Source organism: Melanerpes formicivorus, unplaced genomic scaffold (assembly GCF_026170545.1).
Source record: "Melanerpes formicivorus ecotype bairdi unplaced genomic scaffold, bMelFor1.0.p_v2 SCAF_223, whole genome shotgun sequence".
NCBI classification, from domain to species: domain Eukaryota; kingdom Metazoa; phylum Chordata; class Aves; order Piciformes; family Picidae; genus Melanerpes; species Melanerpes formicivorus.
The window spans coordinates 4181-20390 of record NW_027142575.1 but is presented as its reverse complement, the minus strand read 5'-3'; the positions used below and the strand labels follow the sequence as shown (position 1 = coordinate 20390).

Here is a 16210-nt window from a genome sequence, read left to right as displayed (position 1 = left end):
GCAGCTCCTGGAGGATTTAAGGGGGAAGAGGAGGCTGTATCACCTTTGGAAGGAGGGGAAGGCTTCTCGAGGTATGTTCAAGGAAGCTGTTAGATTATGTAGGAACAAAATTAGGGAGACTAAGGCCCAGCTGGAACTGAAGCTGAACACCTCTGTCAAAGACAATAAAAAGCATTTTTATAAATATATTAACAATAAGAAGAAGGGCAGGAAGAACCTGCACTCCTTATTGGGTCTGGAGGGGAACACGATGACTGAAGAGGAGGAAAGGGCTGAGGACCTGAACACCTTCTTTGCCTCAATGTTTAACAGCAAGGCAGGAGTTCAGGACGAGTGGCCTCCTGAGCTGGGTGACAGGGTCAGGGAGCAGTGTAGTGCCCCGGAAATCCATGAGGAATTAGTTCGGGACCTGCTGAGCCACTTAGATATTCACAAGTCCATGGGACCAGATGGGATCCATCCTAGGGTGCTGAGAGAGCTGGCAGATGTGCTAGCTAGGCCACTCTCCATCATTTTCCTCCAGTCCTCGCTCACAGGTGAGGTCCCAGATGACTGGAAACTGGCCAGTGTGGTCCCCATCCACAAGAAGGGTCGGATGGAGGAACCTGGAAACTCCAGGCCAGTCAGCCTGACCTCAGTGCCAGGGAAAGTGATGGAGCAGATTATCCTGGCGGCAATAACTGCGCACCTGAAGGATGGCCAAGGGCTCAGGTCCAGCCAACATGGATTTAGGAAGGGCAGGTCCTGCCTCTCCAACCTGATCTCCTTCTATGATCAGGTGACTGCCTGGTGGATGTGGGGAGGCCTGTGGATGTGGTCTACCTGGACTTCAGCAAGGCCTTTGACACCGTCCCCCACAGCAAACTGCTGGCTAAGCTGTCAGCTCATGGCTTGGACCACTACACTCTGTGCTGGGTTAGGAATTGGCTGGAGGGCTGGGCCCAGAGAGTGGTAGTGAACGGTGCCACATCCAGCTGGCAGCCAGTCACCAGTGGCGTCCCCCAGGGATCAGTGCTGGGCCCTGTCCTCTTCAACATCTTCATTGATGATCTGGATGAGGGGGTTGAGTCAGTCATCAGCAAGTTTGCAGATGACACCAAGTTAGGGGCAGATGTTGGTCAGTTAGAGGGGGGAAAGGCTCTGCAGAGGGACCTCGACCAACTGGACAGATGGGCAGAGTCCAATGGGATGGCTTTCAACAAGTCCAAGCGCCGAGTGCTGCACTTTGGCTATGGCAATCCCATGCAGAGCTCCAGGCTGGGGTCGGAGTGGCTGAGAGCTCCCAAAGAGAGAGGGACCTGGGTGTGCTGATCGACAGCCACCTGAATATGAGCCAGCAGTGTGCCCAGGTGGCCAAGAGGGCCAATGGCATCCTGGCCTGCATTAGGAATAGTGTGGCCAGCAGGAGCAGGGAGGTCATTGTGCCCCTGTACTCTGCTTTGGTTAGGCCGCACCTTGAGTCCTGTGTCCAGTTCTGGGCCCCTCAGTTTAAGAAGGACATCGAAACACTTGAGCATGTCCAGAGAAGGGCAACAAGGCTGGGGAGAGGCCTTGAAGACAAGCCCTATGAGGAGAGGCTGAGGGAGCTGGGATTGTTTAGCCTGGAGAAGAGGAGGCTCAGGGGTGACCTCATTGCCCTCTACAACTACCTGAAGGGTGGTTGTAGCCAGGAAGGGGTTGGCCTCTTCTCCCAGGCAACCAGCACCAGAACAAGGGGACACAGTCTCAAGCTGAGCCAGGGGAGGTTTAGACTCGAGGTGAGGAGGAAGTTCTTCACCGAGCGAGTCATTCGTCATTGGAACGGGTTGCCCAGGGAGGTGGTTGAGTCATCGACCCTGGAGGCGTTCAAGGGGAGATTGGACATGGCACTTGGTGCCATGGTCTAGTCATGGGGTCTGTGTTGATAGGTTGGACTCGATGATCCTTGAGGTCCTTTCCAACCTAAGTGATACTGTGATACTGTGAAATCTATCCAAGTCCCTCTGCAGAGCCTCCCTACCCTCATGCAGATCAACTCTGCCACCTAACTTGGTGTCATCTGCTGACTCACTGCTGACACACTCTGTGTCTTCATCAAGGTCATCAATAAAGATGTTAAGCAGAAGTGGTCCCAACACTGAGCCCTGAGGAACACCACTTGTGACCTGCCACCAGCTGGATTTAACTCCATTGACCACCACTCTTTGGGCCCTTTCACCCATCCAGGGCTGTATCCAGCAGAGCATTGCTCATCCAAGCCAGGAGCAGCCAGTTTGACTGCAAGAATCGTGTGGGGAGCAGTGCCAAAGGCTTTTGGAAAGTCCAGGGAGACAATAGCCACAGCCTTTCTGTCATCCAACAGTCACTCATCCTGTCAGAGATGGAGAACAGGTGGGTCAGGCAGGAGGGATTCAGGCAGTACTGGGAGGGGATGAGGGGATCCAGTTTTACTTCATTGAAGCCAAATCTTTACTGGGATCATAGAATCATAGAATGGTCTGGATTGGAAGTGACCTCCAAAAGTCATCCAGTCCAACCCCTGCAGACAGAAAGGGACATCCTCAACTAGATCAGGTTGCCTAGAGCCCTGTCCAGCCTCACCTTGAATTTCTGCAGGGATGGGGCCTCAACCACCTCCCTGAGCTACTTGTTCCAGTGTTCCACCACCCTCATGGTAAAAAAAATCTTCCTCACATCCAATGTAAATCTGCTCTGCTCTAGTTTGATGCCATTGCCTCTGGTGCTGTCCCTGCAGGCCTTTGCTGAAGGACCCTGCTCTTGCTCTTGTTGAACCTCATGAGGGTCACCTGGGCACCACCTCTCCAGCTTGTCCAGGGCCCTCTGGATGCCATCCTGTCCCTCTGGTGTCTCAACAGCACCACTCAGCTTGGTGCAATCTGCACACTTGTTGATGGTGTCTCCATCCCTCTGTCTATAGCACTGATAAAGATATTAAACAGCACAGGATGGGATGAGTGGAATCAGTTTGTACTGGGACAGGGCTGGGGATGATCTTGGAGATGTTAATGGGAGACAGTTTGAAATGGGAGATGGCCCAGCCTGGGTTCTGTTGTGCTTAGGATATGGAGTTGTGACTGTGACAGGGCCCAGTCTGCACTGGGAGTGCATAAAGGGATTTAGGTTTTGCTGAGAAAAGGCCCAATGTACATTTCGAGGGATGAAAGGGATCCTGTTTGGACTGGGACAGGGTGCAGGCTGTAATGGGAGGGCATGAGGGTGTGAAGTTTGTGCAGGGATGGATGCAGATGGTACTGGGAAGGGAGCCAGGGGATACATTCTGTGCTGGGATGGGACCCAGACTGTAGAGGAAGAAGACAATATGAGCTAGCTTGTCCTGGGATGAGGCCACATCTGTACTGGGAGGGGTTAAAGAAACCATGTTTTGACTGAGTCTATACTGGAAGGGGGTCAGGGTATCCAGTTTGGACTCAGAGTAGGTGCAGTCTGTAATGGGAGAGTGTTGGGGTATGAAGGCATGAGGAGACCTCCTGTTCTGATGGCAGTGCTGCTCTAGAGCCCAGCACTCTCCCACAAGCAGCCCTGGCCTGTCCCTGACTGCAATCCCAGCACTGCCACACAGCAGCACAGTGCCCAAGCTGCCAGAGCACTCAGGCCTTGCCCTAGCACAGAGGCTCAGCATGAGCAGGTGGAAGGACAAAAAGAGCAGCTGAGGACCGCCCAAGCTCTGCGGCTCCCTGGCACTGCTGCTGTGCTGGGACTCTGCCCCTCCACCTCTGCACACAGGCACTGCCCTGCAGCTCCACAGAAGCCTTGGAGGAAGGAACTCAGAGAAACAACTCCCTGCAGGGTCCTTTATTATGTTCAGCACACACAGGGAGCACAGCTCCCCACATACACAGTCTCTGGGTCACATCAAACAGACCAACAAGGAACCAGAAATGGTCTGACAAAGGGAACAGCACCAACAGCAGCCAGAACTCGAGCAGCCAAGCTGGGCCTGCACTGGGTGATCATCAGAACTTGCTCTGCAGGAGAAGACAAAAGAGTTTATTGCTTCTGAAAGCATCCAGGGATCAGTTGGCTGAGGGCAGCCTTCAGCTCCTGGTTCCTCAGGCTGTAGATGAGAGGGTTCACTGCTGGAGGCATCACTGAGTACAGAACTGACACCACCAGGTCCAGGGATGGGGAGGAGGTGGAGGAGGGTTTCAGGTAGGCAAAGAAGCCAGTGCTGAGAAACAGGGAGACCACAGCCAGGTGAGGGAGGCAGGTGGCAAAGGCTTTGTGGCGTCCCTGCTGAGAGGGGATCCTCAGCACTGCCCTGAAGATCTGCACATAGGACATCACAATCAACACAAAACAGACAAATAATAAACAGACACTAACCACAATTAGCCAAACCTCCCTGAGGTAGGATGTGGAGCAGGAGAGCTTGAGGATCTGGGGGATTTCATAGAAGAACTGAGCCACAGCATTGCCCTGGCAGAGGGGCAGGGAAAATGTATTGGCTATGTGCAGCACAGCATAGAGAAAGCCACAGCCCCAGGCAGCTGCTGCCAGGTGGACACAAACTCTGCTGCCCAGGAGGGTCTCATAGTGCAGGGGTCTGCAGATGGCAACACAGCGATCGTAGGACATGGTGGTGAGGAGATAAATCTCTGCTGAAAGCAAAAAGAGGATAAAAAAGACTTGTGCAGCACATCCTGCATAGGAGATGTCCCTGGTGTCCCTCAAGGAATTAGTCATGGATTTTGGCACAGTGGTGGAGATGGCACCCAGGTCAAGGAGGGCGAGGTTGAGGAGGAAGAAGTACATGGGGGTGTGGAGGTGGTGGTCCCAGGCTATGGTGGTGATGATGAGGCCATTGCCCAGCAGGGCAGCCAGGTAGATGGCCAGGAAGAGGCAGAAGTGCAGGAGCTGCAGCTGCCTTGTGCCTCTGAATGGCAGAAGGAGGAGGAAGTGGGTGCTGGAGCTGCTGTTGTCCATCTGCTGCCTCTGGCCATGGAGACCTGTGCAAGGAGGGAAAGGCAGTGACAAGTTAGGGCACACTTCTTTCAGCCTCATTCTAACCCCTGTTCCTAAGCTGCATGAGGAATGGATCAGCTCAGTCCTGTCACTGCCAACCAATTGCAGAGTTCATCACAGCTTTAAACACAGCAGGGACCCAGAATTACCATGAAGATTCCTCTGGTGTCAGAACAGAAAGTGACCAACAGTCCAATCCTAGGGAACAAGAGTCCCATTGTGGTGGGTTGAAATTTCCCCCATCATTAGCTTTGCCAGAGCAGCTCAGTTAGAAGCAAATGAAGCTGTATTGATAAGGAAGAGCTACACTCTACAATGGAATGCAATGAACAGGTACAAAACCTACAGGAGTGACAATATTAGAAAGGTAGAGTTACAATTAGCAAATGACACAAATCACCCCTGGTCAGCTGTTCCTCTGCCCCTAACCCCTACCCACCCTGTTCCAAAAGAGAAAGGAGGAGTGAAGAGAGAAAAAAAGCAGTGGGTTAGACTTAGCCAAGGCCAGCCAAAGCAGGTGATCTCTCCTGAGTGAAGCAAAACAGCTGAGATCAGAAGAGAAGAGAGAGAATTGTTATGGTACAGCTCCTCTGATTCCAGATGTTTATCCAATGAATTTGTTTAGAATAATCTTTTCTTTCCCTTTTTACACCCAAGAGTGATCTATTTATTTTGTTTCTAATTTTCTGCTCAATATCTGTAACTAAATTTTAAAGGCATTGCCTAAAACCACCACACCCATGGAGAGGTGGAGGAAGAGGGATCAGGCTTGCAGTGCTGGAGAGACAGTGAAGGGAAGAGAGAAAGGCAGAGGGGCTGGGGGTGAAGCCTTCTCCTTACCCAGCTCTGCTGACTGCTGCTCACAGGATGGAACTGAAGGGCTTTGCTCATCCTTGTGTGTGCACACTCCAGGAGCCTTCAGCTGAGCATCAGCTGCTGAGATGAAGACACCTCCAGGAGCTACAGCTGCAGTGTCCTGCACCCACAGCCTCAATGTCTCAGTGACTGCAGTGACTTCTCCTCCAGTGAGTTCTCAGTCACCCTCCCAGTCCTGGCCACCTTGAAGCTCTCTCTGCCTTCCTCATCTCCCTGAGATCCTCTGGCAGTGTTCTCAGCCCTGCTGTGCTATTCTTCTCCTGGCCAGAGCTGTCTCCTGAAGTGCTGCCTGCTTGCCAGTAGTTCCTTCTAGCCCAGGAGTCCGGCCCGATAGGGCAGCAGAGGACCAGCCCAAGGTGTTTTAATGACTCTTCTGGTGGCTTTTGGTACCCTGTAACCCTCAGGGATTGAGAAGAAGCTGATGAAACCTCTCCAGAAGTCAAAGTCAGATTCAAACTCTGAAGTTTCTTCTACTCTTAATGGGTCCCAGTGAAGCATACTGGGAAAGGGTCCCCAGGGGCTGGTTAGAGCAGAAGGAGACAGTGGATGCAAGGGAAGCATCACTGGAGGCACTGAAGCATCTCCAGGCTGTGGTGAGAGCAGAGAACTGAGGCAGTGCTGACAGCTCAGGACAAGCAGCTCAAGGTGGCTCTGCTGCTGAGGAAACCTGGAGAGGTTTCATTGATCCAAAGGGCCAAGCCCTGACCCCCAGCCCCTGGCAAAGCAGATCCTGTCCCTCACCTGTGGCTCAGGTCTCTGATTCACCTTGTGAAATAATTTTTATCAGATGCTTTGGGCAATAAAAACCTCTCCAATTAGCTGCAGAAACCTTGGCAATAATTAGAGGTTCGGCAGTATTTAATGAGCCCCATGGAGTATTTGGGGCTGATGACATCATCCTCAGGTACTGCCAGGAGACTCTGCCAAGGTACTGCCAAGAAGCCTCTCAAGAAGTCCAAGTCAGAAGCAAACTCCAAAGTACCTTGAAGCACTGATTGGCCTCACTGAGGCTTGTTACTGCCAAAGGCTCCCCAGGGACTCGTTAGAGCAGCTTGTTAGAGGCCAGGATTGCAGGGAGACAAAGGCAAAGTACAGGGCAGAAAAGTATGCCTTTGTTCTATGAAGCATAAAGCCAAACCCTGACCACTGCCCTTGCAATAGAAGAACCTCAAAGCCTCGAAGCAAAGTTTCTCCTCACAGGCCTTGGTGGCAGAGGCAACTGTCAGAGCCAAGGGGACAAAGACCTTGGTCCTGTTGGGCCTCTCAGCCTTGCCAGAGCCCTTGGCCATCCCTACTGCAGCCTGTCCTATACTGTCCCATGCCTGCAGCTCTTTCCCTTCAGGCTGCTGACACCAATCTTGCTTTCCCACCCAGCTCTCCCCCTGCCATTTCCATCCCTTCCCTGATTTGTCTCAGCTCTCCCTGCCATTTCCTGACACCTCTGGATGGCCTCATGCATAGCAGCTCTGCCCTTTGAGGGACATTTCTTTGGCCTCATCTCCACTCTGAACCTTTCAAGCTGCACTTTGTGGAGCTTTTGGTCTCGTAACACACCCAAGGAGAGCTCCATCCTCTCTGAAACTAGCCTTCAGCCATGTGCACACTGCTATGGCAGTGCTCTGAACCCTATTCAGCAGGCTGAAGCAGCCCAGGTCCCTCAGCCTCTCTGTCTAAAAACCTGCACAGACTCCTTGTTGGTGGAGCAGGAATTGTTTATTGGCACAGATCAAGCAGTTTATACAGGAAAAATCCAGCAGGCTAAGCAACTCCCTGACATTCTTCCACCACTGCTGCTCACTGAATTTTCTCCTTTGATATGCAGCTGGCCATTGTTATCTTCATCCCATATCAGGTTAAGCTTCTCCAGCATGGAGGCAAGTGTCCTCCTGTCTCACACTCCAGGTTGTTTACCACAGTCAGCTCTTCATTATCACCAGGCCATCCTTCCAGTATCAGCAGCCTGTTGTTCTTTCTTGTCCTGAAACCTTCCATAGATACTTTCTGCTTTCCTACATCTCCCCATTTTTATATGGTTTAAACCAGCAGCCATCACTTGTGTCCTGACCATCCTCCTGGTCCTGGAGGCTATGATTACAAACACCATTAACACTATAATTACAATGCCAATCACTACAAGGATTCCACCTCTAACCCACACTCATAGATTCAGACCTGAGAACCAATTGTTTGGATTCAGCCAGCTCAGATCTTTGTTCAGTGCTTGCCATGTTGAATCAATCTTCACCTGTTGTGTATTTGCTAGCTGCAGTTTCAGCTGATGCTTCAATGTTTGGACATTATATTTCAAGGAGCTTTCAAAGGCCCCTTGTAAATGTGACCTGAGTGAGTTCCAGTCATGCTGAGAGTCATTCCAAGACAAGGATGTTACACACATGTCCTGCTTATGGTTACACATCTAAGTGCCAGGTTCTGCACATTGGCCACAGCAACCCCATGCAGTGCTAGAGGCTGGGGTCAGAGTGGCTGGAGAGCAGCCAGGCAGAGAGGGACCTGGGGGTGCTGGTTGATGGTAGATTGAACATGAGCCTGCAGTGTGCCCAGGCAGCCAAGAGGGCCAATGGCATCCTGGCCTGTATCAGGAACAGTGTGGCCAGCAGGAGCAGGGAGGTCATTCTGCCCCTGTACACTGCACTGGTTTGGCCACACCTTGAGTCATGTGTCCAGCTCTGGGCCCTTCAGTTTAGGAAGGAGGTTGACTTGCTGGAACGTGTCCAGAGAAGGGCAGCAAAGCTGGGGAGGAGTCTGGAGCACAGCCCTGTGAGGAGAAGCTGAGGGAGTTGGGGTTGCTTAGCCTCGAGAAGAGGATACTCAGGGGAGTCCTTACTGCTCTCTACAACTGCCTGAAGGGAGGTTGTAGCCAGGTGGGGGTTGGTCTCTTCTCCCAGGCAACCAGCACCAGAACAAGAGGACACAGTCTCAAGCTGCACCAGGGGAGGTTCAGGCTGGATGTTAGGAGGAAATTCTACACAGAGAGAGTGATTGCCCATTGGAATGGGCTGCCTGGGGAGGTGGTGGAGTCACCATCACTGGAGGTGTTTAGGAGGAGACTTGATGGGGTGCTTGGTTGCAAGGTTTAGTTGATTAGATGGTGTTGGTTGATGGGTTGGACGTGATGATCTTGAAGGTCTCTTCCAACCTGGTTTATTCCCTTCCCTTCCCTTCCCTTCCCTTCCCTTCCCTTCCCTTCCCTTCCCTTCCCTTCCCTTCCCTTCCCTTCCCTTCCCTTCCCTTCCCTTCCCTTCCCTTCCCTTCCCTTCCCTTCCCTTCCCTATTCCCAATCACACTGCAGCATCATATGGGGCTGCAAGGCAGCTTGTTGGTCTCCTAACCAAACAACACTGGCCTCAAGCATGCATAACCTTGCCATTATTTCCTCATCTATAGCTTCCTGCAGCTGCAGATCATTTGTCACATTGGCTAATAAAGTTCTCACTGTGTCCACAGTTTGTATGCCCTTTGTCAGAGCTGTAACTGAAGCAGCTGGGGATGCTAATATTATCACAGCTGATATTATGGCAAACATTAACCATCCCACAAATCTTTTTATCCTGCTTCTAGAATCTTTCAGTCCCTGGTCTAACAGCCTGAGAACATGATCCAATCCATTCTCACTCTCCCACCCTCTTGTCATATTCACTGGGATCCATGCCTCTGCCCTTCTTTGAAAGGGAATGATCATGCTCTGCTGATCAATGTCCTTATTGTAATGGGTTGGGGCAGACCGCTCCCCACCACGGGCAGAAATAACGACTCAGACAAACAGATTGCAAAAGTGATGGAAAGTTTAAACAGAAAAACAATAAAAACAACAATGAAAGTTGTACAGAGAACCACAAGCACCGTGACAAAAGAGAGAGATCCCAGAACATACCCAAGAACATCCCATCCCCACCTGGGGGTACACCCGAACCCCCCAGGGCTCTTTCATCCCCCCCAACCCAGCCTTGGGCCTGAGCAGGCCCAAGGGAGGCAGCTCATGCCATTTTACCTAGGCAGCAGCAGGGGACAAAAGAGGAAGTGAAGACCCCATGTGGATGTTTTATAGGAGAGCAGGGCATTATGGGAATGCAATACCTGGTTTCCTGTGACCACCCCCCTGGACTGGGCCCACCCCTTGGGACCTCCCAGGTGTAGTCTGTGCAGTGGCATCCAGGCCAGCACCCAGCCTAAACCACCACACTTAGCAATAATACAACTCTTAAAAGTAATATTGCTGCAACTAAGATGATAAATGCTTGATTCGTTATAGATTATACAATCAACAGCTATTCCTAACACCTATGAGTGGGTAGTACACACAGTAGCAAAGGAACTATGAAGTACAGGTTCTACTAAGATGCCTTTACACCTATGAGGTGGTGGAGTCACCATCCCTGGAGGTGTTTAGGGGAAGACTTGATGGAGTGCTTGGTGCCATGGTTTAGTTGATTAGATGGTGTTGGATGATAGGTTGGACTCGATGTTCTTGAAGGTCTCTTCCAACCTGGTCTGGTCTATTCTATTCTATTCTACTCTACTCTACTCTACATAGTTCTCTTTACCAATGGTAAAGCTAACCTCCACAACTGTTTCCTTATCACACTTTCAGTACCATTCCATGAGAGCTGTGACACAGGGCCTTCCCATGATACACAAGTTGATTTTATCTTTGTGGATTCACATCAAGAGATACAAGAGTTAGCCTCTTACACCACCTTGTCAATCAAAGATGGAAGGAAGGATGGAAGGAAGGATGGAAGGAAGGAAGGAAGGAAGGAAGGAAGGAAGGAAGGAAGGAAGGAAGGAAGGAAGGAAGGAAGGAAGGAAGGAAGGAAGGAAGGAAGGAAGGAAGGAAGGAAGGAAGGAAGGAAAGAAGTTTTAAACAAGTTTCACAACAGACATGAGTTTTGATTGGCTAATGGCACCAATCTGTTTTACACCATCATTAGACACCAGTAGCATATTGGACACTACATTTTGAATCAATTATGTAAAATTATACAAGGTAAAAGAGTAACAATGCTGAACCCCATAGCAAATAGGACAAAATTCGTTTCATCCCTGTTCCTCCTGGAAGCAGGAGAACAAATCCATAACCTACCACCTGCCCCAACAGTCCTTCAGTTGGAACTGAAGTGAGAGCTTCCTTCCAGATTCGAATGGATCTGCAGGGACACCAGGAAGGTAGAGTCCTTGAAAGATGTCTTCTGTGATGATGCTGTGAGGAAACTTTTTTCCAAGGGTTGCAGTCTGCAAAACTTGAGAGGTCTTTTATATTGTAGCAAGACAAATCCATCTGTCAATACATCAAGGAATCTTCAGCATTCGAGTTTAAATGAGAAACACAACCTCAAAACATACAAAACTGCTATTGCCAGGTTTCTCACACAGGCACAGAGGTTCTCTGAGCCACCCCCTCAGGTGCTGTCCCTGAAAGAGTTGGGTTAATTGCTTTGAATGGGCCTATAAGTACACTTGATTCAACTTCTTTCAAAGCCAAGCTAAACACAAACCCTTTCCCCCAAACCATGTTCCCTGCACACACATATATACCCCACCTTATTTTTTGCTTTGAGTCCTTAATGATTCACCCCGAGAACAGGGTGCCCTCTGACCTGACAAATGGACCAACCCCCTGCTGGTGTCACGAGATGCCAGAAGGGCAGAGGGTAGAGAACCTCAGGAGTCCTCTCACAAGTCCTTTATTACAACACTGCAGAGTCCCCAGCATGACAGAGTCTTAGAGTGTCCTTAACATCACAAGGCCCAGAAGTCCTTAACAGAAGAAGTAGCTAAGAGGTGTGGAAGTCCCTAACCCAACCTCTCTTGCCCAAGGTACCTCATTTTGGTAGACTTTCTTCCCTCTCCCATTGATTCATGGCAGCAGTAGAATCCAGCCCTGTGTACAAACTAAAGCATGCTCCAATCAAAGGTGCCAGTACCTCTGGCTCATGCAGGAAAACATCTTTGCAGCTTATAGTTGGTCAGCAGAGAATCAGAGGCTCTACACATGGTCCAGGAGCTGCCCTTGTTTGCACAACAGCAGCTGCAGGATAGGAAAGGAGGAGAAGCAGGGAATTCTAAAGCAAAGGATCAGCACCACCTGGCATCCAGTGCTGGCTCACCAGCCCTAAAGGCTTCCTGCAGTGGGGCAGCTCCACACCCCCAAGTTGCTCTCACAGTTTGAGTTTCCCAGTCCCACCTGCAGTTGCACTTCCTTAGCTGCTTCCCAGTTCCCTGCCCAAGTGCCCTTCTGGGGTTCTCTGCATGTTGGATAGCTCCAGACTGTGCCTGTGGCAGTTATTTGTGGGGAGAGGTCTCTCCAGCTGAAGACCATGACATTTGCACAGGCACTTTCAGCTCCCAATGCAGCATCTTGAGCACAGGACTTGTGGATTTGTGCAGCAGCTCAGCCAGCTCCAGATTGTGTAGCAACAGCTCACGGTTCTGCCAGGCACACTGCTGAGAGCTGCAGAGCTAAGCTCAGATCCAAGTGTAAGACAAACATCCTGGGGGAGCATTTCTGGGCACTGTGCTGAGGCACAGCATCCTTTCTTGCAGTGATTTCACTCTTTGCACTTTTAAATATCCTGAAAACTCAACACTCAGAGAAATCTCTTCCCACTTTTGTGCGGATGGAAAGGCTGACAGAAGCCTCAAGTCAGCAGGAATGCATGAGGAACACTGCTGAGCTAGGGAGAAGGCTTTTGGAAGCCCCAGGCCTGCCGGAAAGCAGCAGAGTTCTGTAGTGGAAAGCTGTCAGAAGCCCTCCAAAGGCTTCCAAACACCTCCCTTACATCCCCTCTGCACCCTCCAAAGATTATGAAAACCAATCCTAGAACCCTCCAGCACCCCCCCCAAACACCTAACATCCCTTGACACAATGAAAAAAAACACTGAGATGTCTCTGAGAACTTCACTTTGACCTCCCTGAAATGAGCACACAGCTCCAGCCCCATTCCTAGCGAGCAAATGTCCTCAGTATTTGGGCATTGTGGGCAGGAATGTCTAAGATACAAACAATCAGGCAGGATTTGGGTAACTTTGGCCTTGTATCAATGAAACTGGGCAATGGACAGATGATTTTTTACCCCAGGGAGACACAGATTGGGGAAGAACCAGACAAACCCTGGTAAAGCTCTGTCCCGTTTCAATGGCAGCTCTGGCTGTGCCAACTCAGCACTGTAATTGTTCTCATCAGCACTAATTGGTGTTCAGAAGGGCAGGAGGTGTTTGTTCCTGCTGGAGCCCCCAGCCTCTGAGAAATGCAGAAGAAAAAGAGACAATTTGGGTTCAATTTGCTGCAAAAGGCTACTTAGGCAGGTCAGGATGATCCCAATGGAGCCTGGGTGGATCTATTTGTTCCTTCCCCGCAGTCTAGCCTGGTCACCGGTATGGGTGCGGCGATGCTGGCTGAGGTGCCCCTTTTTGGTGAAGCTCTTGCCACACTCAGCACAGGGGAAAGACTTCTCTCCGGTGTGGATGCGGCGGTGGATGATGAGACTGGAGCTTCGTTTGACGTTCTTGCCTCACTCCCTGCAGCTGGAGGACTTCTCAGTACTGTGCACCCTGCGGTGCTGGCAAAGGGAGGACCTCTGGGTGAAGCTCTTACCACAGTCGGCACAGCTGTACGTTTTCTCACCACTGTGGATCAGTTGATGCCGGAGGTATGACGTGCTCTTGGTAAAGCTCTTTCCACACGCAGCGCAGGGGAACAGATGCTCTCCAGTGTGGATACGGCGGTGGATGGTAAGACTGGAGCTTTGTTTGAAGCTCTTGCCGCAGTCCCTACAGCTGAAGGACTTCTCACTGGTGTGGGTGAGGTGGTGCTGCCTAAGATGAGAGATCCTCCTGAACCGCTTGCCACAGTTGTCACAAGAGACGGGTTTCTCTCCAGTGTGGGTGAGGCAGTGCTGGGTGAGACTATAGCGCTGGGTGAAGCTCTGCCCGCAGTCAGCACAGGTGAAAGGTTTCTCCCCCGTGTGGGTGCGGCAGTGCCGAGTGAGCTTGCCACGCTGGGTGAAGCTGCGTCCGCACTCAGCACAGGTGAAAGGTTTCTCTCCAGTGTGGGTGCGGCAGTGCTGGGCGAGACTATAGCGCTGGGTGAACCTCTGGCCGCAGTCAGCACAAGTGAAAGGTTTCTCCCCAGTGTGGGTGCGGCGGTGCTGGATGAGCTTTGAGTTCCAGCGGAACCTCTTACCACAGTCACCACAAACGAAGGGCCGGGAGCCAGGCTGTGGGCAGTGGTGCTTCACTAGCTCTGAGCTACCTGGGAAGCTCTGCCCACACTCACGGCACTGATTCAGCTCTTTGGGTGACACTGAGGGACCTGCTCTGGCGTCATCCTCCTCCATACATTCCTCCTGCTCATCCTGGTCACCTTCATCATCATCATTATCCTCCTCTTCATAGTCATCATTCTCAGCATCATCCTTGATCTTGTCCTCTTTTTCCTCTCCCTTCAGTCTGAAATTTGGCTGCTCCAACTTGATCTCTGGGTGTTTCTTCTCCTCCCAGCTCTTGCCTGGGTCCTTCTGTGAGGCCATACTGTGGCAGGAAGGGGTCACAGCTGTGCAATACAGAAGATGGAAGCACCTGAGCCCAGGACCTCAAACCCTCAGATCCTGACTAGGTCATGACAGTCCCTGACTCCCAACACCTCCCAATACCCAGCTGGAGGAGAGAATGAAGAGGGGACCTCAAACCTTCAGTTTCTGCCACAGTGTGGGCACAGACCTCCAATACCCATGCTGAGACCCCAGGTTCCTGTGATCAGTGCCCTGAGGTACCCTGGGGCTTACAAGTGGTCTTGTCCTACTCTCCTTGAGCCTGGTGACATTGGCAGGGTGGTTCCTGGCCCAGGCCCTGTCCTTTGATCTCCCTTGGCTCAGACAATGGAGGCAGCAGCAATGAACATGGAACACGAAACCACCTCCAACCTTCTCTCACCACCCTCCAGATCCCAACCCCTAAACATCACCTCCTGCCATACAACTGACCCCCAGCAGCCAGGAGCATTTATCAACTCCCATAACACCTGATGTGCCTCAGAGCTCCTAGAGAGGTGAAATATGCTGGACAGGAGGAGGTGGAGGAGGCTAAGAGCTGCCCTGGGGGCATAGGATCCTGCTGTCAACCCACTCTGGGTTTCTTACCTGTTGGGCTGCTCCAAGGGACAGATCTGCAAACTCTGCTCTTCCATAGCACACAGGGGCAGGGATGATGGAGAGAGGACTCAGCCCCTGACAGAGAGAAGCAAAGGGCTCAGAGGAGAGCACTGACCTGCAAGGGATGGCTCAGCACTGCCCAGGACCAGGCAGCACAGCTCAGCCTTGCTGGGGGCAGCTCCCAAGGCCAGCAGCACAGCCACAGCCACACAGCCAGGGCTGCTCAAGAGGGGTGGCCTCAAGAAGTGCAGACTCAGCTCCTTGCCCAGCACACAGCCCCCAGCACACAGCTGCAGGCCAGCACCACAACACAGCTGCCTCCACACAGCCTCTCCCAGGCCTTGCCTAAAGCTTCCTCTCACTGCCTGCCCAGGGCTCTGCTGCCTGCAGCTGCATTTGACAGTAGATTTTGCCCTGGACCCAGCTCTCCTCCCTGGCCCTGCCCCCACCACACCCACTCTGTGCTCAGCTCTGCCCTGCACACCTCTCTGCTGGCCACTCCAACCTCCCAGAAGTTCCTAATAGCACCCAGAGAGCCTTTGAAATCTCACTGCTAAGATCCTTGGGGAGGTTTGAAGGAGGTTTTGTGTTCTCAAAACTCTTCAAATATGCCTGAAAAATCACCCAAACATCTTCAGAACGCCTCCAAAACATCTTCAGAAGTCACCAAATCCCTTCAGAACTGCTCAGAAACTCAGCTGGAATGCACAGAGCCCTGAGGCTGAGGCAGATCCTGGGACCAGGAACCTCTAGGGATGGGTTTTGCCCTGGGCTGGGGTTTGGGGTGGGGTCTGTGAGACTGCCTGTGGGGTTGAGGGGCAAGGAGTATTCCCGGGGTTGGGGAAGGGTTTGTGGGGTTGGGGGTCAGTGGGTCTGGAGGAAGCTCTGGGGGGAGATTGGGAGGAGCCCCTGGGGCTTGGCTTGGGAGCTGCTGGGGTTCTGCTGGTGGTGTCTGTGGGGTACAGCAGCACTCTGTAAGGTTATGGGATGGGGGCTGGGCAGTTGTGGGGGGGCTGTAGGTTTCTGGGGAGGTTTGTGGGGTTGGGGGTGGTCAATCTGGGTTGGGAGGGGCAATCTGTGGGGTTCTGATGGGGGCTGTGGGATTGGATCCCTGGGGGTTGAGGGTTGCAATCAGGATCCTTTGGAGCTCATGGGGGGAAAGCTGTGGCTGGGATTAGAATCCA

The 16210-nt window shown here is 51.8% G+C and overlaps 1 protein-coding gene across 1 annotated transcript; it reads right to left on the bottom strand.

Moving 5' to 3' along the window:
* Window positions 1-13388: 13388 nt before the first annotated feature.
* Window positions 13389-14033, bottom strand: LOC137458101 (zinc finger protein 436-like; the record flags this gene model as incomplete). The annotated part of the gene is made up of 1 exon (XM_068169772.1): window positions 13389-14033. A coding segment is annotated over one exon (645 nt), but the record flags the coding sequence as incomplete, so codon positions are not given.
* Window positions 14034-16210: the final 2177 nt, after the last annotated feature.